Below are 25462 nucleotides of genomic sequence, written 5' to 3'. Positions count from 1 at the left end.
CTTGAATGATTTGCCAGCGCTTTGAAGTAAAAGGAGGCAGCATAAATAATTGATTCCGCTGCACACCGGCTGACACCTCACGGCGGCCCCGAGCACAGCGAGGTGTCCCAACAACGTCTAAAGGTGGTAAATATTTAAGGCTCGTGTGATTTACACGCCGGTGGAGCCGCGGTTTTCGCCAGTGACTCGCAAAAGTTTTGACAGCGTCTCAGCTTAAAATGTTTATTAGTGCGCGCGCGCGATTGTATTCTGTCGCCGGATGAATTCCCTCAGTGAAAAAGCACTCGAGTTTCAGTTTAAAAAACACTTAAGCTCTCTGATGTCATGTGTCAAAAGCTGTCAAGCTGATTGTAAAGCGGCGTTTGAGAGCAGCGCAAAGGAATAATTGTTTTTGTTGTTGTTTGGTTTTGCTCCCAGGCGCCCCCTAAAGGTTCCAAGTGGAATCAAATGAAGGCGCTGCAGTCAACACAAACATCCAAAGAAGTGAAAGAAGCCAAACTGATGAAGGTACGTGCTAAACAATCATCGAAGTCAACACTGTTCTAACTTCATGCTAGGAAATCATCATTGTGGCCTATTATTATGTTATGAATAATATGTTATTAATATATATATATATATTCTAATATTAATAATATATTACTATATAAAATGAGATGTAATGATAATGAAATATATATACGCATATGTTTGATAATACATATATATGTACAGAGTGTAGATTTATTTTTGTTTTTTTAAAATAATTTCTAAACCTTGTGGCCTTTTGTTCCATAAACCTGCATTTTTATTTATATTTCATTATTTGTATATTAAATCTTAATTTTAAATCTTAATTAAGTCATATTTCTATGTGGATCTTATTATAAAATTGGGTTAAAAGTATTTTAGCACGTGACTCGTAAATGTACATTTTTATGTCGGTTTTCCAATTCTAATATTCACATCATTAAAAAAAATCACATTTTTATTTATTTGTATTATTTTTTTAAATAAATAAATAAATAAATAATCTATATATTTTAAAATATGCAAAATAAAAATGAAACATTTCATACATGTAATATAGCCAAAATATTTTTTTAATTAGTTAAAAAATGGAAATAAATATATCCACAAAAATATTTATATATAATATTTATGATAAATAATATATTAATGATCTATAATATTTTCATGAATGTATTTATTTCTATATTTTTTAGCTAATTAAAAAATATTTTGTCTACATTACATGTATGAAATGTTTCATTTATATTTTTTATTTATATTTTTAAACAATATATGTCTATGTCGAGTGCATGCCAAAGGAACAGGTGGCGCTATAACCTTTATAACCAGAGCCAATCAGCCAATCAGAAGCCTGAAGAAAAGGCACAGCAACCGCAAAGCACCATGCAAAAGAGTCAAACCCAAAAAGCAATTTTCACATTAACAAAAGTCCAAGATATTTATCTATTTGTTTTTTAACAATCATGTTTGGTTGGCCTCATGCTGCATTCAATAGAGCTGGGAAGTTCAGGTTCTAACCTCAAAGTGTTTCAGGCTGCTGAATCCAATAAGCTTGTATTGGCTTTTGGAAACTGACTCCATTGTTGCTTTCACGTACAACACAAAAGAGGGGGCGGTCAAAACAGTCCAACTTGGTCGCCGCTTAAATTGTTAACGTTTTTCATCATAAAAAGTGTTGACACTGACATATTTCACAAGCCAATCAATAATGACTGAGGTAGTATTTCGCCTGTGGGCTTTTCTCACTGAATTGCATTATGTTGCAGGGAGCTCCTGTGATTGTATTTACAGTGTTGGACGTGCAGCTTTACTGTATACGCGCCAGGACTGTGCTTCAAGACGAGTCCCGGGTTTGTATGTTGTGGGCGGAAACCGTATTAGGGCAGCCTGTGTCCTGTACACAGTGTCTTTATGCGCGCGGCTTTAGAGCTACGTGCTAATCTGGTGACAGCGGCGAGCACATGCTACCAAAGACAGGCTAGGCGTCTGTAAGCGCGGGGGTGGAATGAATCCTCGTGTAATCATCTAGCAGCGAGTCAGTGTGGAGGGAAATACAACAATACATTTGGCGTATAATTCTATCAAAGTGTGCTGTGTGCAGTGGCATTTTTAATCATAGGTCACCGTCTAATTAAAAAGCATGTCATTGTGCTGCAAAAACCTAGCCGCAGCGAACACATCTGTCGAGAAAGACTAACAGTCTCCTGTATTTATTTCTTAGCAAGGAGTCAATTTTGATCCATAAGGAGATTAAGGGCCATTGCAGGACACTGTAACACTGCAGCCTCCAGGGTAAGCTAACGTTAGCATGCATGGTTGTTTTTCCTCATTTCCCGTAGTCCTTTTCATGTCACTCATTTGATTGGCCACTTGTTACCAGGCAGAGTTCACACAGCTGGATTATAAACATGCCCCATCGACCAGTGAAAACCTTTGGTGCGTTTTTACAACGAAAGCATCAGTCGAGGAAGGCTAACAATGAAGGAGAACAAGGCTCTGAGGTCCACCGCAACAAAGTGGACACTGTCGTATCCAGGGTAAGCTAACATTAGCATGCATTTTTTCTTTTTGTCATTTCGAGGCACGTATTCCCAAATGTTACCACCAGCAATGTTCTTTTACGCCAGCCACATGTGGTATCCGCTCAGCACACTTGCCAGACCAGGTACTAGAAATAGTACCTTCTAGTAACTCCTTTTGAGAGCAGCAGACGTACAAGGTCAGCAGCGTTGCTTTGAATCTTTTTTCCCGGGTGATGTCACTAGTTTGATTGGCCACTTGTTGCTAGGCAAGTTCTACAGGCCTCCGTGCATGTTGCCTCTTCAATGTGTGCCCGGTCGGGCCCCACGGGTGAAGGCTCCGCCACCAGGTGCTCACCATCGAGTCCCGGCCCCAGGCTTGGCTCCTCCAGATGGGCGCGTCTGTGACCCGCGTCCAGGCAAGGGAAAACTCAGTCCAAAGTTGTCACTCATCATTGGGTTTTTTGAACTCCACTTTGGTCCCTCCCTGAGAACCTGGTTGTCTTGGGTGACCCTACCAAGGGTATAAAAGCCCCCCACAACTTAGCTCCGAGGATCATTGGGACACACAAACTCCTCCACTGTGATAAGGTGGTAGCTCAAAGAGCAGGCGTTCAAGTACCTTGGGGGTTTTGTGTGGCGTCTACAACGATGTGGACTCTGCATCGGTCCGTCTTGGTGAAGAGGGAGCTGAGCCGAAAGGCAAAGCTCTTGATTTACCAGTCAATCCACGTCCCAACGCTCACCTATGGTCATGAATGTTTGGGTAGAATTGAAAAGACAAGGTCGATGGCACAAGTGGCCGAAATTAGTTTCCTCCGTAGGGTGGCTGGGCTCTCCCTTGGAGACAGAGTGAGAAGCTCCATCAACCGGGAGGAACTCGGAGTAGAGATGCTGCTCCTCTGCATTGAGAGGAGCCAGATGAGGAGGCTTGGGCATCTGGTCAGGCCTCCCTAGGGAGTTCAGGGCATGTCCGACTGGCAGGAGGCCTTGGGGAAGACCTGGGAGACATTGGAGAGACTATGTCTCTCAGCTGGCCTGGGAACGCCTTTGAATACCCCAGGAGGAGCTGGACGAAAAAGCCAAGAAAGGGAAGTCTGGGTTTTATGTACGGATGGATGGATGGATGGATGGATGGATGGATGGATGGATGGATGGATGGATGGATGGATGGATGGATGGATCTTCTCCCATCAAGAACCCTGCAAGCGACATAGGTCTGCTGCCTCTTTTTTAGTGCAAGATAATGAATGAGGAAACCTTTTTAAAACACGCTTCTATGTTATGCTAACTGACCAATCACAGTTGACATACTGTACGCTCAAACCCCCTGAAGTTGTACAAAGCGAAACTCGACCATGATAGCGTACCTTACTCTACTTCAAAGCCAGCGTCACTTCTTTTTACGCTTACAAGACAATTAATAAGAACCTGTGACGCAAAACACAGTTAACTTATTTTTTAACTCAACTAACTTAAATGTAACTTTTTTGTTGTTGTTCTATGGCTAGCATCACCATTCTCCTCACATCTCAATCAATCCTTTGGATGCTCTATTTATTTATTTATCTTTTAGTTTAGTTTGACTTTAGAGGCATATTTTCCAAGAAAATGTTGGCTGGACTCCTAATTGCACCACTTTTGTGGCGTTTGATGGTGTATTTCCACACAGTGTACACAGTACAACTGCACTGCTCCATATATGGTGTACGCCGTGCATGAGTCACGCGTGTTTGTCTGTACAACGCGTTGAATCATCATTAGAATAAAGCCGCCATGCGTATTCCGTGATACACTCGAGTGAGAAGCGCCTTGGCAATATAAGATGTGTCTATAAATAGCTCTCAGGCACACAACAACACATTGGCTACTATTAAACGTCAACAGCGTGCACACAGACACAGACTATGTGTATGTGTTCTCATGCACGTCAGCTACTCAGTGGGCCGGGTCACTGTTTTCCTGTTTGCGCTCTCTGACGATACATTGTGACCGATGTCTCTCTCTCTCACACACACACACACACACAAGGGCCACTAGCCCACTCATGTGATGACAAATAATGGAAACATCACAAAACAGCTTTTAAGGGAAAAAATAGCACAACTTGACCTTCAGAATCAATAAAATGCAGGATGCAAAATTGCTATTAATGAAGCGTGCCAATAAAGTGTGGCCACTGGTGTAAAAATAACCCAGTGATCAACACGCTGAGTGGAACAGATGGAGATGTGGACACCCATGGCACAACATATCACCCAAGGAGAAACACCAAGGAGACAGCGAGGGTTGGACTCAACGAGGCTCTGCTGCCCCCTGCGGGTGAGTCGGAGAGGCACCTCGGTGCGCAACTGCACTGCATCATATTTGTTTCTCATATTTTATCCCAATTTCATTCCTACCCTGGCCAAATTTTCATTTTAAGCGTTAAACGTTTTTGAAAAACAAAAATTAATATCTCACAATCTAATCAACGGTACATTAATAGTGGATATGCATTTATTGAGACAATTGTATAAATTCCACATTTTATTTTTTGTATAAAATTTTAAACTCAACATGTATTTTAGAAGAATTTATCGATCTAGAGTTGTTTGCCACTACAGCTCTTGCGTATAACTGAATACGTCTATAATGTTGTGGCATGACGGTTTATAAGAAAAATAAATTAAAAAGGGGCTATTTCTTGAAAATGTAAAAATCTTTTTATTTTTAAAATCCTGGATTAAAAAAAAAAATCTATTTCCAGTCTCACATTCCCCACGACAGATATAACTTAATGTAATGTACAGCAGCTAATGTGGCAGGTGGGTGTACTCGTCCATTTTCTGCACCGCTTGTCCTCCATGTGAGTGTACGAGTAAAAAAAATAACTGAAGTGGATTTTTCTTAAAATCTTTCAATGCAACATCATATATTAAAATATGTAAAATTCATAAAATGAATATGAATATTTGTATCATGAATATTTACAAAACTACAGCTTTGAAATGAACATCTCTTTCGGTCATTTGCCACTACAGCTACACTAGCAATATACAGTATAATTAGATTTCATGTATCCCTGAGCGCACGTAAATAATCACACCAAATCAATGAAAAGTTCCACCATTCTAAATGTATTGAACAGTGTTACACATGATAGTTCTCTTCAGGTAGGAACTCTGATGACATCGTATCAAAAACAACTGTAAAAAGTACAAATAACAAAAGTGAAGACGTTGTAAACGACATCCATAACAAGAAAAACTTTCTCGTGGCAGTATTCTCAAGAATCTTTTTAAAAATGATTATTTAGTCATAAAAATGTGATTATTCTCACCTTAATTCATATTGTAGTTGTGTGTGCCTCAAACAGAGACAATCGTTTGAAGCATTCCCATTTATTGGGATGAATGTAGTGATTTCATCATTTAGCTTTTTTAAAAAAGGTGAATTTCAAGTAGAAAAAGGTGAAATGTACAAGATAAAATGTAACAGTAGAAAAACAGGCCACGCAATAAAGCCAGTTGAAATATTATATGTAAAACAAAACAATGCATGCTGCCTTAGGCTAGACTGTTCTACTGAATAGAAGCGTCCTCATTACATGAGGTGGATGTGATTCCAGAGAAGACGGCGGCTGCTGTGTGAAGATGTGGCGGAGGCGTTACATGAGTCAAATACTGCCCATTGGGTCCGGTTCTGACCCATCACGCTCGTTTGAGCTTGTCGATGTGAAAGGTGAGCTTGAGGGCGGGGCCCAGCTTCAGGCCCATGTACTTCATCATCACGTCACTGCGCAGCAACAGCAGTGCCTTGCCGTCGATCTCCTGTCGCACAGGACGGTCGCGTTATTGAATGTTTGTGAAACCTAACCATAGTGTGTGCAATCATCATCAGGGGTGGAACAGTACGCCATAAAAACAGTTCGGTATGTACTAAATGCAAAACAAAGACTGCATGACTACTGTATATCGCGAGTAAAAAAAAAAATGCAATAATGACAACACGGACCGTTACACCCCTCGTAATGATGATTATGAAAGTATGCATACATGTTTCCTGAATAGGTCGGCATGCGGCGCCAGCACAGGGTCGATGTCCCGAATGTACTGCATGACTTCCTCTACGCTCCAAAGGTTGGGGTCTTGACCACTGGGCCTGGGGCTCTCCCGAAAACTGCCCGAGCCTGAAGGAGCACTAAAATCATCCCTTTGCTCATTTTTCAGGTATGTGGTGTGTGTGTGTGTGTGTGTACCTGACAAGTTGGCATGGCGCACACCCGACTTTTGCACCAAAAACTTCGGGGAGAGGGGGCTCTTCTTTAAGTGCTCTGCTGCTGCGGCCACCACGTTGCTCTCCACGCACTCCCCTGACCAATACAAGAAAAGCCACTGAAATCAACTATTTAATGCAAATAAAGTAAAAGACAACTTAAGGCACGGTCGTATTAACAGTCATTTAAGGAAACACAAAGCTGATTAAGTTAAACCGTACAGGTCCTGTTTTACTGCTGCTGTTTTTAATCAGGTGCACACTGCAGGGGCACCTGCCTATACAAGTAAATGTCTCACATGAAATTAACTGAGCTTGACAGCCGCTGACTTTATTAAAAAATAGCTTACTCAACTGCAGTGAGTATAGGGCATCTAATCAATAGTTTTGACTCCAGCACTCCCCCTTTAAAAGCTTCCCAAAAGAGTGACTTTTTAACGATATTCTAATAGTGTTGTGTGTCCCTAGAGCCTGTTTATGAGCACCAAATGTAAAAATCTATCATCTCCCTCACTTGCTCCACTTTTTTTGCTCTAACGGTCACTTTTGATGTGGCGGTTTTTCATGGCGTAATGAAGGAACAACCTTCTCCTCCTCAAAAAACACACACGCACACACACTCCAAAAAAGGCTTCACTACACATCTTAAAGTGCAGCTTGGAGCTTTGCCAACTATCAGTGAATAGGCTAACATAACAAGATGTTGCTGTTAAAATGTGACTAATGTTAGCACTGTAGCTCACGTAGCATGTTTGTGTCCTCCTGTCCGACTCCTTAATATTACGTGATTGTATGTGATGTGAAAGGTTGTTTATAGGCTCCAGCATACGCCCGCGACCCTAGTGAGGATTAAGCGACATCGAAAATGGAGGATTCCTTATTTATCAATCAAATATTTTCATAGTTAGAGCATATAAACCCTGTTTACGACCTTCTCAATACAGTTAACATTATTAGAGCCCTCTAGGCACTAAATAACACCCCTATAGTCACTTTTACACTCGTATTACCTAATATAGTACACATGTTAAGAGACAATAAGCCATTTAAGACATAAATAAGACTCATACTCATGTGTTATGCTGTAAATGTGTTCCGGTGGCGTGGACAGGAAGTGACGTCGGAGGTTCAGATGGTAGGCAGTAAGTTAATTACCATCAGTTGAAGGACGGGAGCTCTTGGCCAGTTTTGGGGGTAGGGGGATGTTGTACGAGTTCTGCAGGAGCCTCTTGGTGCCTCGTCCAGGACCCTTTGTCAGGTTATCTCCCAAACGTCTCCTGTCTAAAAGCATACAGAATAAACATTATAGCCAACTTTTTAAAATTATTACCCTTGTTAGATTTCTAATTGCCAACAATTGCAATGCACTTGAAGGAACAAAATGAAACTTCATGGTGACTCGCCTGCGGCGTAGGTGCGTCCGTCATAGTGCAGGCTTCCTTTGGCAACAGGCTGACTGCCAAAGAGGGGTTCACAATGGAGGTTGTGGCATAGCTTCTCCAGGAAGCGGAGGACGTAGGTGACGCTGCTGACGGTGGGCAGCGTCAGCGTGTGCTGCTGCTGGTTGAAGAAGGCTGGATGCCACATACAATTTCATTTCAACACAAAACATCACAAGTACATTTCATTGTTCCGTTCAGAAAGCACATTACCTGAAATGACCTCACCCCCCTGGCCGGGCTTGAGGCAGGAGAAAACGGTGGCCTGGTCGTGGGCAGAGTCCACGCAAGCCTGGACGCACTGCTGAAGCACAGAGGACGCCCGACCTGGACCAAAGTGGTCCGGCAGCTTCTGAATGCGCCACTGGTCCAGATGGGGTCCCATTTTGCCGTACTTGTTTAGGTAAACACAAACTAAGGGAGGCAAAACCACAAGGAGGTGAGTCTGTGGCTGTAGGCAACCTCATGATGCCTTGTTTTTCTTAACTCCACAAGATGGCAGCAACTGCATTTGAAGTATTATGAGTTGTCAGCTTCCAGCAGCTTTATCTACCTCTGCATGTGCTTTACAGCAGCTTTATCTCTGTGTGCATGCGCTTTAAAAAGCTGGTTGTGCTACTCAGCTGTTGGTGTGACATTCATGAGTGTTACACTTGCCGTATTGTTGTTTACAACAAACTCATCAGCAATATTAAGGCCGAATGAGCAGTTTGGTCCTCACCGCTATAACAACATTGGTTCTGTTGTAGTAAATGACCATATGGTCAAAGACAGCTACAGTACGTCACATTTACTTGTTGTATATAATGACTTTTCAAAAGCCTCTCTCCAATTATCACCTGCTTTCAATTAACACTCCGTCGTCTTTTCAGTGTAGGTAAATAATACAAGAGAATTTATGATAATATTATTCATTGTACCTGTGGGGGCCTGTAGTGCAGACTTGGGGATGGTGGCGTTGTCGAGGGGTACGGTGCTGGTGTCAGGCTCAGGGGTGCTGCTGGTGGGAGACGTGGGGACTGCATTAGGTACCAGGCGAGGTTTTCTCTGGACAAAAAAGCATTGTAGCATTTGTACCGTTCTTTATGTGTCACAGGGAGAACAGCAACTACAAATTTCAGCCACAGGCCAAGAAATGTCAGAAGAAATCGATATAAAATTGGCAACACGGGCTGGTAGGCAGCCTAAATACAAAAATCCCTTGTCGCTACGTTATTATTGGAGAAAACAATATGCTTGTCTTGCCAAGTACAGGTTTGTTGTGTGTGTGACTGCTACCTTGCTGCCAGGCTTGGGCCCTCTTTTTTTTGGGATCTTGACAGGTGAAGCCTGGGCCTGTTGCAAGGATATCCTCTGGGCCCAATTGGCCGGCAATCTGCCGCGGGGTCGTCCTGGACCTGCTGTTGGCCGGCCAGGTCCTGCCATGGTGTCTTGCAGCCAGCCTGCTCTCTTTACCCAACTCAACTGCAAAAAGGCGCAACCGAGACAAGGCCATGTAGTCATTATTGTTACTCATCTAGTCTACTTCTGAGGGTGCCCGGCCTACCTTACGTCCAGGCTTGGGCCCTCGTTTCTTGGGGATCTTAATGGGCTCCAGGCCTTTGGTCGTCTGGATGCTGGGTGGTCCTAACGCCGCAGAAGTCTTCTGATTCCAAGGCCCCTTGGTTTTCCTGCGCCCAGGTTTGCGCCCCCTCTGACTGGGAGGTTTGTCGCCTATGGGGGGCGTGTGCATGGCTTGGTTTTCCACTGACCCGTCTGTTAGGGGCCCAATACTCTTCGGCAGCACTGCTGTAAGGAGGAAAAATTTTGAGATATTGCTAAAAGTAAACTTCACCTCAACACCTCAATGCATTTCTACATAAACTATATAATTCTGTCTACAATTGATTAGGGGTGTAACGGTTCACATGGATGTATTGAACTGTTTCGGTTCGGTCCACTTGCGTACCGTTTCGGTTATTTATGCTATTTTTCTCATTGAATTTATTACTAGAGTGATCTAAGCACTTCACGCGGAACTAAAGTCCTGGGAGAGTTTCCGCACGGACGGCTCCGAGTGTCAGACACTACCGACAAAGGGGGAGGAACGCTAGTAGCTCGCAGCCGTGACAAATGGCATCATGGCAAATGCAAGCGAGAAGCCTGAGCTGGAAGACCCTCCCATCTCACTACGGTCTCCTGTTTGGGAACACTTTGGCTTCCCTGTTAAAATCACGGATGGACAAAGGCAAGTGAATAAATCCAAAGTTGTGTGTCGACATTGTTCCACGATATCGGGTATGCTGCAGGAAACACATCTAGCATGTTAGCGCTTTAAAGCGGCACCATGCGGTAGTGAATGTTACATCTGCAAGAAAGAAAACCAGCTTAGTGCAAACAGCGATAACTTCAGCATCTGAACAACCTCTAGCAAGCAACTCTGACCGGGCCAAAGCAGTAACACATGGTACTGGAGTTTTTATAGCCAAGAGCTTACGTCCATTACATTTCGCCACAATGTTTAAACAATTGTTTAAATACAACAGTTTATTTTATTATTATTTTTCTATTAAAAAAAAACTCAAGAGTCTAATTTATTTGAAATATCACCCAAATGGGTTGCTTTTATTTTTTTTTTTTTAATAAAGCATTTTAAGTCATTATTTTCTTCCTTTTTGTACCAAAAATTAACCGAACCGAGCACTTCAAGAAACCGAATCGAACCGAAATTACATTTTAGTGTACCATTACACCCCTAACAAATGATTGTTCCAGATCCAAATAGTTTGTCATATTCTTTCAGAGCAGTAACTATCTTTTAAAACATTTTCTTATTACTCAATGCCTTATGATGAAATACAAACAAGTGGGCACTTGGTGCGTCGACTGCAAAAAGGAAAAGGAACAAAACAGGAAATCCAGACATGGTGCGAGTTATTTTGTCTACCTTCCAAATGTCCGAAAGCAATGACAAAGCAACAAACCCTTGAGGCCTAAAGGCACAACACCTGACACAGACGCCAACAGAGGTCACCCTGACAGTAAATCACTCTAACACCTACCACTGTAGGAAGCAGAAGCATACAAAGTATACAGTATGCAGCCTGTGGGGATTATAAATTAAATACACATTCGCAGAAGAATGCCGATCAATGCAATGCTGCAAGCTACAACAACTTTTCATAGGGGAGCGACTGTGAAGCCAGGAAAAACACCACAGTTGATCGATCAGCACAGATGGGTTAATTCTTGTTAATATATTTAGGTTACATGTTCATTGATCAGTGGTAGCCTTTACAAATACACAAGTTTGCAGGAAGCACGCATGCGCTTGTGTTGTTTTGCACTTCCTACACTTGAAAGAGTTCAGCAAGTTCACACACACACTCCGACCCTTCCATCACTTTAAATGCATTCTGCCCTTGTGCTCACCTTACCTTAGCTGTCCTGCTGAAATAAAAGTCAAAAGTCACAGCTCGGCTAGTCGTCTACTGCGGATGAAATAACTCTTAAGAGCTCAATGCCACTCTTGCTCTGGGTTGCTCCTCCCTTCTCCTCTCTCCTCCCACCAGCTGACAACCATGTCAACAGTCTAACTTGACTTGACTAAGTCCTTTCAGTTCACTTATGAAGGTTGAGGTTACACCAGCATACTCCTTCCCTGCATCACTGCCATGCTGCCTTCCAAACCATTAAGACATGCAAATATCTCACGACACGTGTTGAACTCCTAACCTTTGGTTCCAGGTGGCTGCAGGTTGTCCCCGGTGAGCGTGCACCAGCCGACCGGAAAGATGTCCCTCGAGTCGTAGCGGCAGTAGTAGTCGAAGGCCCCCCGCCAGCCGTCAAAGGTGACCAGCACCTCCACTCCGCGCAGTGCGCCCACTGTTGCCGGGCAGATGAAGTGAGGGTTTTTACGGTCCACCGCCTCCAGCTTCATGCCCACTTGGAAGGAGTTCTGTTCCGGTGCAGGAGGCTCCTGCTAGGGGATGGTATAAAGGGAGGAAGAGGCTATAAACATGCGGGTGTATAACTGTCAATACCGGCCAGGTGAGTTTATTTACTCAACTGCAGAGAGTACCAGGCGTGTATTTATTTGAGAGGGAAGCTTTATTTTATAGATGCTTGTGCAAGGGCGGAGCAAGACATACTGTCTGCTAAATAATGAATTGTGTTACAATGGGAATACAACAATATAATACATAACATAATACAATTGACTTTGCACTTGCTGCATGGGTACAAGACCATGGCGATGTGTATTTTGTTGACAGATGACGCAACCAGAGATTAAGACTCATCTACTAGACAGCAGGCAACTAACTTGTGAGCTTTGTACAGGTACCTTATGAAAAATGCGAGGAGGTGCCATCTCAGCTCCATTTAGTGTTTTCAGTAGAAACATGGGCCAGGATGATGCGTTGAGACGGAAACCTGCAGGAGACAATACAATACACGGAAATAATACATTTTCAGTAAAGAGAACTGACCTGAAGAGATCAATGCCTATGTGCGGGCATCCTTACCAAGTGGCGGCTGCAGCATACCCCCGTTCTTCTCACAGTTACCGATGGGTTGGATCTCTGACGAGTCCACCAGGCGCCAGAAGTCATTCTTGTTGTCCGAGCCGTCCAGGCGCAGGCGAAGCCGCGACCCCGTCAGGCCCACCACGGTGGCAATGCAAGTAGACGTGGTGTTCCGCGGATCCTGCGCCTCGAGCTTCATGCCGGCTTTGAACTCATTGAGTGGGGGCGTGAGGCTCTGTCGTATTGGCGAATGACGCAAGTTAGTGGGAGGCTAGTATACATGCACAGTTTTTACTATCCACTGAAAATGAGTCAACACACAGCAATTATTGTCTAAAGAGCTGGCAACGCAAGTGCGTAGCAAGATAACTGTGCCTTGCCTACAGTCAAGCATGGAGGTGGTAGCGTGATTGTCTGGCACAGGGGAGTTGTAGTTCATTGAGGAGAAACATGAATTCCAACATGTACTGTAACATTGTGAAGCAGAGCATGATCCCTTCCCTTGGGAAACTGTTTTCTAACATGATAAGGAGCCCAAACACACCTCCAAGATGGCAAGTGCCTTGCTGAGGAAGCTGAAAGAGATGGCGTGTCCAAGTACGTCTCCTCCAGACCTGAAGCACCTGTGGGGCGTCCTCAAGCGGAAAAAAAAGGAAGGAGGAGGAGCGCAAGGTATCTAACTTCCATCAGTTCCACCTGTGCAGGCAGTGCTGGTGAATTCCATGCCCAAAAGGATTAAGGCAGCGTTAGATAACAATGATGCTCGCACTAACACTTTGGACACAATTTGGACATGTTCACTGGGAGGTGTAATCACTTGCGTTACCAGCTATTTTGACAATAATAGCAGTGTGTTGACTCATTTTCAGTGGATAGTAAATCTACATTTCTATGCACTGTAAGCTGTACACCAGGGGTCACCAACGTTTTTCCTGTGAGAGCTCCTTTTACAAAATGAAAATGGCCAAGAGCTACTCATTTTTGTAACATTTATTTTCAGAGCTTATTTTAAACCCAAACAAAGCGAATATGCTTGTTTTACCAGAACATTAACAAAATGCTGGTGTCCACAACTCACATTTTGTATTTCAGAATGCATTTCTTTCTACTGTTCTTTCATTATTAACTGAAAACCTGAATGAAAAGCAGGCTTGCGGGCACCTCATGTGGTCGTGGGGGGCTACCTGGTTGGTGACCCCTGCTGTAGACCAACTAGTCTAAAGAAAAGCCAAGCTCCAGTTCTACAGCATTTAATATGTTTGCTGAAATTTGCAGGATGTACTCATACTATACATGCAGGGTGCACATGGGTCGAGGTTACCTGTCGGAAGCATGATGTAGGAGCAGCACTGGCACCCGTCTCTTTTAGGTATTTCTCCCAACTGAAATGTCCTGTGGGAAAGTAAGAGTTAGAAACCCGGTTATTACTTTGATTTCTGGCTGCTGTTTGCTAATCACCTTGATACAGGGAGGGCCCCCGGACGGGCCGTCCACTGCGGGCGTGCTTGATCCTTCTTGCATCTTTCCACTCTATAGCTAGAGGGAGCAGACAACAAAATAGACTCATCTTCAGGGTACTTCCCTTTCATTAAGTATCCTGCATCAATGAATGCTCGCTTGCTAAATCATTTAAACACAGTAATAATATTTCTTTTACCTTTCTGTGGCATAGGCTTCCTCATGCTCCAATGGTATGGACCAAGATATCAAGACAGGCCAATGACGTTTACCCTTCAAAAACAGAAAAAAAACATGACTGCACCAGACTCCACAGAGCAACAAAGCTCTGTATGTCCCCGGTTTGAAAATATTACTATGTGTGTTTATGGAAGAATCTTAAGCCAGTCAAAATATCAGAAAGTGTAGATCCTATCTGAGCATGTCTTTGTCAAGATGAAGTTTGGATGTACCTAATGACGTGTCCGGCGGGTGTACATTTCAGCGACATTTGATTAGCATGTTACGGTAAACAAACAACAATGGACTTCCTGTTGCCTAATGCTAACATGCTGGAATACTGAACACACTTACGTTAGCACTTCATAACCGTCGTGCAGTGTTGTTTATCCCCACCGGACGACAGAAGTGCGCCTTTTTCTTCCGCCAAACTGGGCGTTCAAAAAAAGCGACTCACCACCTGTTTTATTTTTCCATATAGGATAAAGAAAAGTGGCAATGACATTCAAAATGAGAATAGAACAACTTGTGAGCGTGTCACCCACGCAAATCCTCGGCGCTTCATTCAAAGTACAAAAAGCCCACACGTGATGGGACACCCCCTTTTCTCCCAGCCCTCCCCCTCGGACCGGAACCTTGCCAGCGATGACAGCAGCGCCAACATGGGAGCTAGTTAGGCCAGCCGCTATGGCGTACGTCAGAAACAACACAAAACAACAAGGCAGCAATGTGAAAGCAAACGGTGCCTCGTATACTATTGTTAGACATAGCTAACTAGGCTAAGCTAGCATGTGACACATCCACAGTTGATGCTAGCAAGCTTAGCATGCTAGGCGCTGAACTAATTTTAAATTACGAAACATAAACGTACTAGCACACTTACCTTTCCTGAGGCCAGCGCGATGGTTGTGATGGGCCGCCTCTAAAAAGACAACCGTATCTCAGAGGAGTTTCGTTGTCGACATTAGGTCGTTTGTTAACGTGTGTGTTCATCACTAAGGAGCTAGCCCTTGGCCGCCATTTTTTCTTCCACTTAGTGATGGGGACGAAAAGGAGGGGTGGATGGCAGATAGCCAGAAAGAGGGGAACTACGGCACTTGGTGGCCAAAATTGGGTACTTCAGGGAGGTGTGTCAATATGAGAGCAAGACGGTACAGGACTTTAGAGGTTATTTAACCATATAACCAAAATACTCCGTGAAAACGACAACTATCAGTGTCAGAAATATCCAGGATATCTTTGTACATATATACAGCAGGCTATGCAGCAGTATACATAACTGAATACAAGAAATAATGATTACTAAACAATGCAAGACAAGACTAAAGAAATACTAAACATTCAGCTGTACTTGACTAATTAAGTACTGGAAAACAGCAGCAGCATCATTTTATGTAGCATTAGAGCTCGTATGTAAAAACTGTACATGCACAGCGAGAATACATCAGCAATAATAACTGACAACTATACCTCTAGCGTCAATCAAAGCTGGGAATTATGTGCACAATTTATGATATAGCTCCTTAGATGGTGCATGCGAACTTAATGGACGCAAATTTCACTTTGAAAAAAAGTCATTCACAATTTGGCTAGTAAAGGGTTATATACGGTTGTAGGGTTATAAGTGCAATAGGCTCCGAATTATTCCATGCAAAAAGTCATGATTTTGTTAAATCCTGTTGCAGAAAGGCGGCACGGCGCAATTTGAGCACATTACGATGTGTTCTAGTTTTGCCTTGAGCGTAACAGAGCCTTATTTAGAAGTATTTGTTCCAGTAAAACCTGTTTTTTTTAAATTGTGAACTATAAATAGGGAATTTTAATATTTCATGCACAGGATAAAGAAGGGCCCTTTCATAAAAAGAGTGCAGCTGAAGTGCAATGTGTGTTTCAGTAAGGAGTGTAGGTGTGCAATTAGAAATAAAGTGGGGTGGGGGTGAGAGTGAGGGTGTGGGGGGGGGGGGGGGGCATGCCAATTAAGGCATGAGTGGCAAGTATAGCTATGTGATTTGGAGAGAACACCCCCGGTGCTTCACTCATGTGTATGTGTAATGGTCACCTGGCAGTGGCACGAATGTCCGTTTGAGCCTACGCTGGGCAGTGGCCCAGTGGTCCCCCACCTCCTTCACCCTCGGCAATTATGTTTGGTTTCACACGGTGAAAAGGGTTAATTGGCAGCGCCCACGCGCCTGATTGGACCGGTTTCACGCCTGTCAGCCTTCATAGCATCAAAGGAAGCGCCGGTCTACTGGGAGACCATTATTAGAACACACACACGCACACACACACAGCCCTGGTGGACATGCACACAGTGGGTTCTTAAAGTGCAATGTTCTTGTGACTGCACTCACACAACTCAGATAGATGGTACTCCACTTGAAGCTCTTGCTGAGACGAGTGCGCTCACGTTGGCATTCTAGCTTTCATCACTAGGGGTCAGTGTTGTTTCAGTCAATGCTCATTCTCGTTCCATCCTCCTCATCCTCATCATGTGTCTGCTTTCCTCTTGGGATGCACATGATGATCCATCACGCCACGTTGTTCCGTCATTTTAAATCACTCGTTAAATTCTAATAATGACCGTCTTCTCTCATTATGTAATATTTATGATGTCCTTTTACTTTCTTTGAAGGCGATTTTGTCTTCAGAGAGTGGCTTGTTGTCAAGTCCGCCCCCCCCTCCAGAAGTGTTATATTGTCTGCTCGTTCATGTGGTCTTTATTAATAAGGCATAAAGCATACCACAGGCTGGCACCATCAACTCCATCACGTTTGTAAGCGTCAATTAACTGCACGGACAATGACTATTGCTGTCATCAGTCACACTTATTGTAATTTAAAAGCTAATGCTACCACAGGAAGCAGTGTAAGTGAATTCATCTGTTCCAGGGTCAAACTGTTGCCATCATATGAGCTTTATGAGCTTTGCAGGCAATGTTTGTAAGTAACATTTTTACTTGAAGAATTGAATAACTGTTTAAAAACTAAAATAAAGCAAAACTACTCTTTGAAGGCACCTCGCACAGGAGAGTGATGTTTAGTTGCAGCGCGATGCTCTCACCTACTGGTGTTTTATAGGTATAGCTGGGTTTAATAAGTGACTAGGAGCTTTATTAACTGTACAGGCAATGTTTTTAACCATGTGAACATTTTGTATTAAAACTTTAAATGAAGTAAAAGTACTCACCATTTGAAAACACTCGACGCACATAATGGAGGTTGATGATACTATCCCCTAGCGGCGTTTCATAGTTATTGCTGGAATTAAAAAGTGACTAGCATGCTGCTGTCTATCTATTGTCTATCTAATTTAGTTAATTATGTAGCTCATTTTACTGATCAGCCAGTAAAACACATCCCTAGGTCGCAGTAAGGGCAGGTTCTATGGTTGCTGCCACACAATTTTACCATAGAAACTGATGTAAAATGAATTCATCAGATTCAATGTCCAACTGTGGCAATCAAAAAGCTTCATTAACTGAGCAGGCAATGAAAGTACTGTAACAGTACTTTCATAGGTATTGCTGGGATTAATAAATGCTGTGTGATGTATGTATGAACTGCAATTTAGCATGCAGTTGGTAGAATTTGTATGTATTGTGTTTGTAATTTAATTAAATCTGTTGCTTATAATGCACTGAGCAGCCAGTAAAATGTCACTATAATGCCCATTTCTGGTTTTGTGGTTATCACACATTCCCTATTTGCCATCACCGGTACCCTATTGTAGGGGTACCAAAACACAAAACATTCCAAGAAAAATCCAAGAAAACACACAAAATTTAGGTTGAATACCAAATTGTAGCACTTTTAGGGGCGATCCACTGTGGGCCCCAAACCCTTATCCCTACGGTGGCTTTTGATGTTGCTGTGTCCGCCATATCAGTTGAAAGTGTTGCAGCATGACGAGCTATTTAAAAACCATTTTTAGAGCCTCCATGATGCTCATGATGCTCAATTATAGTCCATATATAAACTTAATTTAGTATATTTTGCACTGTTTCTGACTACATTTTCAGTAGAAGACAACAAAGGATGGAGTCTGTGTGTGTGTGTCCTTCTGTTTTTACTTCGCACTCTGCGGGCGCATTGTTGGCGACCCGAGTGTGAAGTCGCTTGGACGAGCCGTGCTTCCCAAATTTTTTGGCTAAAAGTTGTTTGTGCTCTCACTCTTTCGCAGCCATATGTTTGCATGTTGACATCCTCGGCGGGCCTCCATCACTTCGTCAGCGGGACTCTAAAGCCTGTGACTCTCCGCGAAGGATCCAAGGTATCGAGCCCAAAATGTACTGCACCTCAAGCACTTAAATACGGAAATGGCACATTTTATATATAAAGCTTTTGACAGTTACTGCTGTGGGAATGGTTTGAGGTATTTTATAACAAAACAAATCCCAACACATGCAAATGGTTGAGATTTATAGTTGAGATAATAGCCACAGCACCACACAGAATGATTTTAAAATTGAGCTGCCTTTTCATATTGTTAGAGGTGCTTGTACACTTTTGCAGCATTATTCCAAATGGAAGCAACAACACTCATGGAGTGCATTCTGCATCCCCGCTGAGGTTTACATTTTTTTCATGTTACACGTTACAGGTCTGCATTAGTCCAGTCCTCTAGGAGGTGCGATTCATACACCCTGATTGTATTTGTTTGCGTGAGCTAACCTATACTCCTGAACTGCTGCACACAAAAGGGTGAAAACTGGTCAAAACGTGCACCCCTACTGTGTTGCCGGTGCTATTATTTTTATGGCATATACACCACATGTGTGGCACTGTTATTAAACCTCAACGTTTGACCCCATAATGGGGAGTAACTTGAACTTTTTCACACAGCTCAATGTGCTCACTGTAACCTTAGGTTGTGTAGTACACACCTTTTGGGGACTGACTATCATCCATCCATCCATTTTCTATGCCACTTATCCTAATTAGGGTCGCGGGGATATGCTGGAGCCTATCCCATCTGGAATGTGGGAGGAAACCCAGGAGAAAACCCACACACGCATGGGGAGAACATGCAAACTCCACACACAGATGCCCAAGCAGAGATTTGAATCCAGGTCTTCCCACTGGCTCAAGTCAGAACACCTCCTTCACTTCTAAATATAACTATAACTGTGTTGTAAATATATTAGAACCCTCTAGACATGAAATAACACCCCTACAATCACTTTTACACTCGTATTACCTAATATAGTATAGACATAATAATACTAAATAAGCCATTTATGACATAAATAAGAATTGGGCTTGTGTGTGTTGCTAAAAATGTGTTTCGTAAGGGAGCTGAGTGGCGGGTGGACAGGAAATGACATTGTGGACTCAAATGTTTATTTGGAATTGTTCAGTGAGACAAGCACCAGACATGATCGCCAAAACAACAGGCTTTTATTCCATCCATCCATTTTCTGTGCCACTTATCCTAATTAGGGTCGCGGGGGTATGCTCGAGCCTATCCCAGCTGACTTCGAAAGAGAGGCGGGGTACACCTTGGACACGTCGCCAGCCAATCGCAGGGCAAATATTGACGAACAATCAGGCTTTTATTGAAGGTTTAAATGATCTCACAACAGGCATAATCCATCCATCCATACATCCATTTTCTTTGCCGCTTGTCCTATGCTGGAGTCTATCCCAACTGACTCTGGGCGTGGGGCAGGGTACACCCTGGACTGGTCGCCAGCCAATCTCAGGGCACATATAGACAAACAGCCATTCACGCTCACCTATGGGCAATTTAGAGTCTCCAATTAACCTAACATGCAAGTTTTTGGAATGTGGGAGGAAACCGGAGGACCCGGAGAAAACCCACGCGCACACAGGGACAACATGCAAATGCCACGCAGAGATGCCCAAACGATTCAAACCCAGAGCCATTCACACTCACATTCATACCTATGGACAATTTAGAGTGGACAAGTTAGACTTGCCAGTTAACCTAACGCGTAGATTTTTGGAATGTGCGAGGAAACAGGAGGACCTGGAGAAAACCCACGCATGCACGGGGAGAACATGCAAACTCCGCACAGAGATGCCCAAACAGCGATTCAAACCAACAGGCATAATCATAATCATAATCATAATCATAATCATAATCACACGGGCTACTGTTGCTCACAACAAGCTAAAACGCAACACTGAACCCCTGACGTCACTTCCTGTCCACCACCCAATCTGCTCCCCTTGTAGTTAAATTGTCTTAAATGGTTTATTTTCTCTTTCTATTTACTCCTATTATGTCTACTATATTGGTTAACACAAATGTAGATGTGACAATAGGGGTGTTATATAATGTCTAGAGAGCTGCAATAATGTTAAAAAAACATATTTAGAAGATCATAAGCAGGTTCTTTATGCTATAATTACTAAAATGTTCTGTTTATAAAGAAGGAGTCCTACTTTGCAGAAATTCACTTATCACGGCCGGGTCTGGAACGAATTAACTGTGATAAATGAGGGATTACTGTATGTATATTTTAGTTCATTTAGCCATTTTTATGTTCGAAAATGCTTAATTTAGGCAAAAGTACATAAAAGACGCATATTTTAGACTAATAATAGGTCGTATTCAACCTCGAAACATGATTTATTAATATATACTTTTTAAACTGTGATAAAGTAAAGTCGTGAAATTTGAGCCGCGAAGTGGTGAGGGACGACTGTATACTTACATACTTACTGTATGTACCCTGGGATAGGCTCAAGCGCCCCTCATGACCTTTGCTGTATCACAAATGGTTGGTGCACAGATGGCCCCCTTTTTGGCAGCAATTTTACAGTTTGGGTCTCTTCTGAATGTCTTACTTAGTCTTTTTCATGTTATCGCACTAATTGAGTTTGGCAACGCGGGCTTTTTTTTGGATTTGCAAACATGTTGCTGTAGGTGTCCTCTCGCCAATGGCCGGGTTCCATCTTCGCCTGGCCTGTTTCTGCTCACACAGGCAGGACGGCGAGGATCTTTTTCCCACTGCGCCTCCTTGTCACTTTCAGCACTCTGGCACGCTCCAACAAAATCACCCCACCCTCCACCCCCAATTCATTCACACGTACACAAATATCCACATGTACACGCCGTCATTAGTACACACCAGCGTGCACGAGCATGTGCACGCAGCGAGAGTCAGATTGCGTGTGTTCCCTCCCAACTGTGCCTCAGAGGACCGTGAGCGTGTTGCACAGACGAGGACACACACAAATACGAGTCCTGATACACACTTCCCATCTCTGCTGGCATCCTGGGAGGGACATGCAAGAGAGAGAGAGAGCATATGTTGGATAGACGTTTGTCGGAGGGGGGATATTTCTCTTTGGATGTTGTCTCACAAGCTCTGACGGCGTGGTGCAGAAAGAAGGCGTTTTTTTTTTCGTTTTTTTTTTCTTCCCCCGTCCAATTTATTAATCCTTTTAGGCGATGTTCTCTGTTCAGAAATGCAAATTGAATCAATCTGAGGCTGACTTTAAGACTTTTCAAGTGGGATTTAATTAGAAGCCAGGGCCTGCAGTTTTTAATGAGAGAGGGGGTGGAGAAAGAGTGAGGGAGAGAGGGAGAAAAAGAGAGTCATGGGGAGGGAGAGTGGGTTGCGGTTTTGATCTGGGGTCCTGCTGGAGAAAGGATACACAAACACCCATAACACACACACACACAAAGGTACAAACATGCGCACATGCACGCAAATTCACCCTGTGTTTGCTTTTTCCCTCATCCCCGTCTTCTGAGAGTTCAACCAGACATCTTTTTATTACTTGAGAATATTTCTCAAAGTCTACCGTCCCCCCTTCCCAAAAAGAGTACATGGACGTGGACGTGGATGGAATGGAGCCTCAGGCTTGGAAACAGACTTGTAACAGTGTCAATAATAAAGGAGGCTTTTTTTTTTTTTGGCAGGAAACAGTTATGCTTGTAAATTTGGAACAATGACGCGTGTGCTTGTCGAACTTCTCAATTCTATCACTTTAAAGGTACTGCCCCTCTGCAGCTCCAAATGACACTTCACAATACATCAATCCCGACAGTGATAAGTGAATTTCTGCAAAGTAGGATTCTTTCTTATATTTTTATACTGTAGCATAGAAAACTGTTTACGATCTTCTAAATACTCTAGAGCCCTCTAGACATGACATAACACCCCTTACACTCATATTACCCACTCCAGTATATACCTGTATAATGAGAGAAAATAAGCTATTTAAGATATAAATAAAAGTTGTGCTTGTGTGTGTTGCAGGTGCTCCGGTGTGTTCCGGTGCTAGTAGTGGAGCAGAACACGAGTTGAGTTTTAGCTTGCCGTGGGTTATGGCCGCAACAGTAGCCCATCTATTCATTTTCTATGCCACTTATCCTCACTAGGGCTGCGGGGGTATGCTGGAGCCTATCCCAGCTGACTTTGGGCGAGAGGAGGGGTACACCCTGCACTGGTCGCCAGCCAATTGCAGGGCACATATAGACAAACAACCATTCACACTCACCTATGGGCAATTTAGAGTCTCCTATTAACCTAACATGCATATTTTTGGAATGTGGGACGAAACCGGAGTACCCGGAGAAACTCCATCTTGTATCAAATTTCATACAAAATTAACAGGTTTCACGCTGACATGAGCCTATGATTTCTGCAAATTTGCAAATTGGTTGACAACATCCAGTCAACGTGTCATTGATACTATTTTTTCTACAAATTTAAGTAAGTCTCAAAATTTTGTGCATTGGCCAAAATCTAGCCTTGATGCTAGAATTTACAGAGTTTGAAAGCGCTTTTAGTTAGTGCTGTCAAGAGATTTAAAAAATTGACAGATTAATTGATTAATAATTAATTTAAAAAGTGCCTTTCTAGTCATTTATTATTGTAACAGACTTGATTAACAGACTTGAACAGACGAAGTCCTGAACATTTTATTTTAATCTCAGTCTACCCTTATCAATGGTGCTGTCACAACGTTTTTGAAGTGATCATTTCCCATTCATTGGACCAACAACTCTCACATGCTCCTCCATTGTCACATCTCTTCTTCGCTCCTTACCTTGCCCTCACATCTACAGTGGGAGGGCAGCTTATGCTAAATGAGCCCAGACACCAGGACAGCCAATCAACATCCACCACAGGTTGTGACAGACCATTGTTTTCCACCCCCAACAACTCAAGCAAAAGAAGCCCAACGCATAAAAACAGATTTGATAAAAATGTAAAAAAAGGTAAAAAAAAAAAAAAGTAAGCCTACTGAGACCGAGTTGCATGGTGTGTAGCTTTAATTGTAATGAGCTGTGTTTGTCGACAGAGTGTGTGTCTGTAGTTGACTGACAGTTGTCAGAGCTCCATGCTTTTTTTTTTTAAAGATGTGTAGCAAAGCCTGCTTCTTAAAAAATTGGAAAACTTCACAACTCACCATTTGAGTGCCTCTTCTCTCAAACAAGTGAGGGAGATGATAGATTTTTCTCACGTGTGGTGTTCATAAAAGGCTCTCGGGACACATAGCACTGGTTCCAACATCATTAAAAAGTCACTTTTACACAGTGGGGGACCTTTTAATTAAAATCAGTGGAGTGGAGTTTGCCTTGACGCTGAGTAATCCCTAAAAAAAAAATCCCCAAAATTTGAAAGATTGGTTTCAGGCCGACAAGAAACCTTGACGAAAACGTCGAACATCAGCATAAGTGATCAGTGAAAGTGAAAAAATGAGGAAATGGTGACCAAATATGGAAAGAAAACAGGAGTGGATCAGTGTCTGCTGTCAGTAATGCAGAGTTAAAGGATGCACTCTTATCTTTGTGGTTCATCCAGGTCATTCCGCCACGACCTCAGTCTACACGACAGGCTGACCAAGGCGCTGCACTTCAAACAAAGTCATTTGGGCTTCCCACATGGTTTCATATGAGTAATTGCGAAGGCCTTTGCAAATCATCCCGCTAACAGCTTTCATTTATCCCGCCAATCCCACTCAGGAATCCAAAAGCAGACATGCACACGCGTGTTACAGTATGTGTGTCACAGCCCAAATGTTATTTCTGTGTTTATTATGTTTATTTTTAGTCACTGCCTCTCTTTGAACATTTATGGAGCCTCCCGTCACTCCGATGATTCTAACAGACAGCCTCCTCCTTCAAAAGGAAATCTGGTGCTTGGATTCATCAAGAGACTCTCAGTGCCATTTGGCGTCCGCTCACGCTCTGGCTGATGCATTTTTTGGCGTGGGGGAGGGACCATGGTGCTGTTAAAAAAAGGTGAAGTCAGCCTGTGGTGCCGGCATGTGGTTTTTTTGGGGAGCGCACGCTCTGCTCCCCATCCACCCTCCGCCCTCTTCTCATCTGCGTTTCCTGTCACCCACCTCAAAGTGGGGCCAAGGAAACAGCCTTGGCATTTTTGAGGGCAGATGTGTGACATCTTTTCCTTTTTGTTGAGGAATCCACTAAAGCCGAGTGGGAGGGGAAGGGTTTGACTCATGAGTGCTTCTAAATTGACCATTTCCACTTTCAGGGGTTTCTGTGTGATGCTGTCTCACAGGAGATGCGGTTTGTCTGTGTGCTCTACCAGAGGAAAAGGGAAAAAAAATGAAAAAAGGCAGTGATAAATGTCAGGAAGATTATTTCAATCTTGCAAAAGCTTAATACGGGTAGGAATAAACATGAAAAGATGGGCACCAAAACAACAATTTTCTATGCCAGCGGGGCTGATGTACACTTGCAAAGGAGGAAAAAAACGATGTGAGGACTCTCAAGGCCACCACGCAGAGACACCAATTCACCCATTAAAGGCAAAACAGCAGCAAGGAAAATGCTCGACAACCAGCTAGTTCGCATTGTCAATGTTTAAATAATACTAATTCATCTCCGTTATAGAAACATGTAATTAATCTCCCTCTCATCCATTATGGCTGTCTCTCTGTCTGCTCGCTCACATTTAATGGAACATGAAAGCGAAACCCAAAGAGCAAATGCTATGTTGTGGTCCTTGCGGGGAGCTCATTGTGGGACTCACATCAGAGGAGAAGACAGGCCCAGAGACAGACGGCTGGACATGTTTTGACAAACAGACAGTTGGTCCAGAACTCCT

At 43.1% G+C, this 25462-nt stretch overlaps 1 protein-coding gene and 1 long non-coding RNA gene across 2 annotated transcripts; one reads left to right on the top strand and one right to left on the bottom strand.

Annotated features, from left to right (window-relative positions):
- LOC129185213 (uncharacterized) lies at positions 1-25071 on the top strand. Its single transcript, XR_008572042.1, has 8 exons — positions 1-123; positions 418-507; positions 2234-2304; positions 2393-2549; positions 4731-6742; positions 18589-18678; positions 19350-19495; positions 22643-25071. It is a non-coding gene; the product is annotated as an uncharacterized LOC129185213 (long non-coding RNA).
- Positions 5630-15440, bottom strand: LOC129185212 (polycomb protein SCMH1-like). The gene is made up of 17 exons (XM_054781992.1): positions 15293-15440; positions 14764-14869; positions 14390-14463; positions 14191-14268; positions 14054-14124; positions 12733-12967; positions 12552-12640; positions 11942-12188; positions 9774-10015; positions 9506-9691; positions 9148-9274; positions 8441-8641; positions 8192-8362; positions 7944-8069; positions 6772-6885; positions 6569-6702; positions 5630-6343 (listed from the first exon to the last, which is right to left on the bottom strand). Exons 3-17 carry the CDS (start codon positions 14412-14414, stop codon positions 6224-6226), a joined length of 2166 nt encoding a protein of 721 aa, XP_054637967.1. The 5' UTR covers positions 14415-14463; positions 14764-14869; positions 15293-15440; the 3' UTR covers positions 5630-6223.
- Positions 25072-25462: the final 391 nt, after the last annotated feature.

The sequence above is a fragment of the Dunckerocampus dactyliophorus genome, chromosome 7 (assembly GCF_027744805.1).
Source record: "Dunckerocampus dactyliophorus isolate RoL2022-P2 chromosome 7, RoL_Ddac_1.1, whole genome shotgun sequence".
Classification (NCBI taxonomy): domain Eukaryota; kingdom Metazoa; phylum Chordata; class Actinopteri; order Syngnathiformes; family Syngnathidae; genus Dunckerocampus; species Dunckerocampus dactyliophorus.
Note: the sequence above shows the minus strand (reverse complement) of the source record. Positions and strands in the feature narration are given on the sequence as shown.

Excerpts from the sequence above, each read along its gene's own strand:
- LOC129185212 (XM_054781992.1), bottom strand. The coding sequence starts at position 14,414 with ATGAGGAAGCCTATGCCACAGAAAG. Across the intron at positions 12,189-12,551 it reads CTCCTCGCATTTTTCATAAG|CAGGAGCCTCCTGCACCGGA; the intron begins GTACCTGTACAA and ends ACCATCCCCTAG. Across the intron at positions 6,703-6,771 it reads GCGCCATGCCAACTTGTCAG|GCTCGGGCAGTTTTCGGGAG; the intron begins GTACACACACAC and ends GTGCTCCTTCAG.